Source organism: Lipotes vexillifer, unplaced genomic scaffold, assembly GCF_000442215.2.
Source record: "Lipotes vexillifer unplaced genomic scaffold, Lipotes_vexillifer_v1.1 scaffold498, whole genome shotgun sequence".
In the NCBI taxonomy this organism is placed as follows: domain Eukaryota; kingdom Metazoa; phylum Chordata; class Mammalia; order Artiodactyla; family Lipotidae; genus Lipotes; species Lipotes vexillifer.
The window spans coordinates 1,715,917-1,717,092 of record NW_006793744.1 but is presented as its reverse complement, the minus strand read 5'-3'; the positions used below and the strand labels follow the sequence as shown (position 1 = coordinate 1,717,092).

General features: G+C 46.3%; 1 protein-coding gene across 1 annotated transcript in view; it reads right to left on the bottom strand.

Annotated features, from left to right (window-relative positions):
- TMEM131L (transmembrane 131 like) overlaps positions 1 to 1,176 on the bottom strand; it is a 170,769-nt gene that overhangs the window by 87,686 nt on the left and 81,907 nt on the right. The window contains exon 7 of the mRNA XM_007466718.1: positions 314 to 424. Within this exon, the coding sequence (XP_007466780.1) occupies positions 314 to 424 (111 nt within the window). The remainder of the gene's footprint in view (positions 1 to 313; positions 425 to 1,176) is intronic.

Sequence of the window (1,176 nt, the reverse complement as noted above, 5' to 3'; positions counted from 1 at the left end):
GCCCGTGAGCCATGGCTGCTGAGCCTGCGGGTCCGGAGCCTGTGCTCCACAACGGGAGAGGCCACAACAGTGAGAGGCCCGTAACTAAAAAAAAAAAAAAAAAAGAAGAAGAAGTATACGGATTTCACTGACACTTTACATACATATGTTATTTCCATATGTACCAGGATTTTTTCCAAAAGTGGAACATGTTAAAATCCCACTTCTGACTAGGTAAAAAAGTCTGTCTGTACTCTGTGTAAGACACATAAATGTAGAGGCTACAAAGTTTGGTATTTATCAGCATTTAAAATAAATGTCCTACTAAAATCACCTGTGTTTGTGAATGCTGAACGCTCTGGACCTGTGGAAGCAGAAAGTAAGCGTTTGGTAGCTGTTTTACAGACCCTCCTGCAGAGATTCTGCGAGTGCCAATGCCAGATACCTGCAGGAAAAAAAAAAAAATCTATTACTTTTGAAACACATTTGACATAGTGCTGAAATACCTTTCCATAGGAAATCTGTGTTCGTCAACTTGGCCATCAAGACTATTAATCCAATTATTTATCTTTGTCCTCCAAAAACAAAAATGCAACAAAAGTTGCTGTACTTAAGCTGAATGCTCCTCAATGCAGCAAATCTCTTCAGAAATAGACAACTTTCCTGATATGGGACCACGAGTTATATGAAATCCTGTAAGAATTAGCCACCAAAGTGATAGATCTTGGCACTTAAATGAAAGACGTCACAGATACCACTTAAGATAAAGATTCCTGACTATTTCTGTGACCAACAACAAAAAGACTCCTCTCAGGCTTCCCTGGTGGCGCAGTGGTTGAGAGTCCGCCTGCTGATGCAGGGGACACGGGGTCCTGCCCTCGTCCGGGAAGATCCCACATGCCGCGGAGCGGCTGGGCCCGTGAGCCATGGCCGCTGAGCATGCGCGTCCGGAGCCTGTGCTCCGCAACGGGAAAGGCCACAACAGTGAGAGGCCCGCGTACCACAAAAAAAAAAAAAAAAAAAAAAAAAAAAGACTCCTCTCACTCCCTCCCTAGTGCTTTGCCAAAATAGGGAGCTCCCTGGGGAGGGGCCCCCAAGCATGCAGTCCGTGTCCCCAGAGCAGAAACAGTCCTGAGCCCGGGAGAGGAGGAAGCAAAACCCCCAGGGGCTGCCCTCACAAGCTTCCTATCCCTGGAC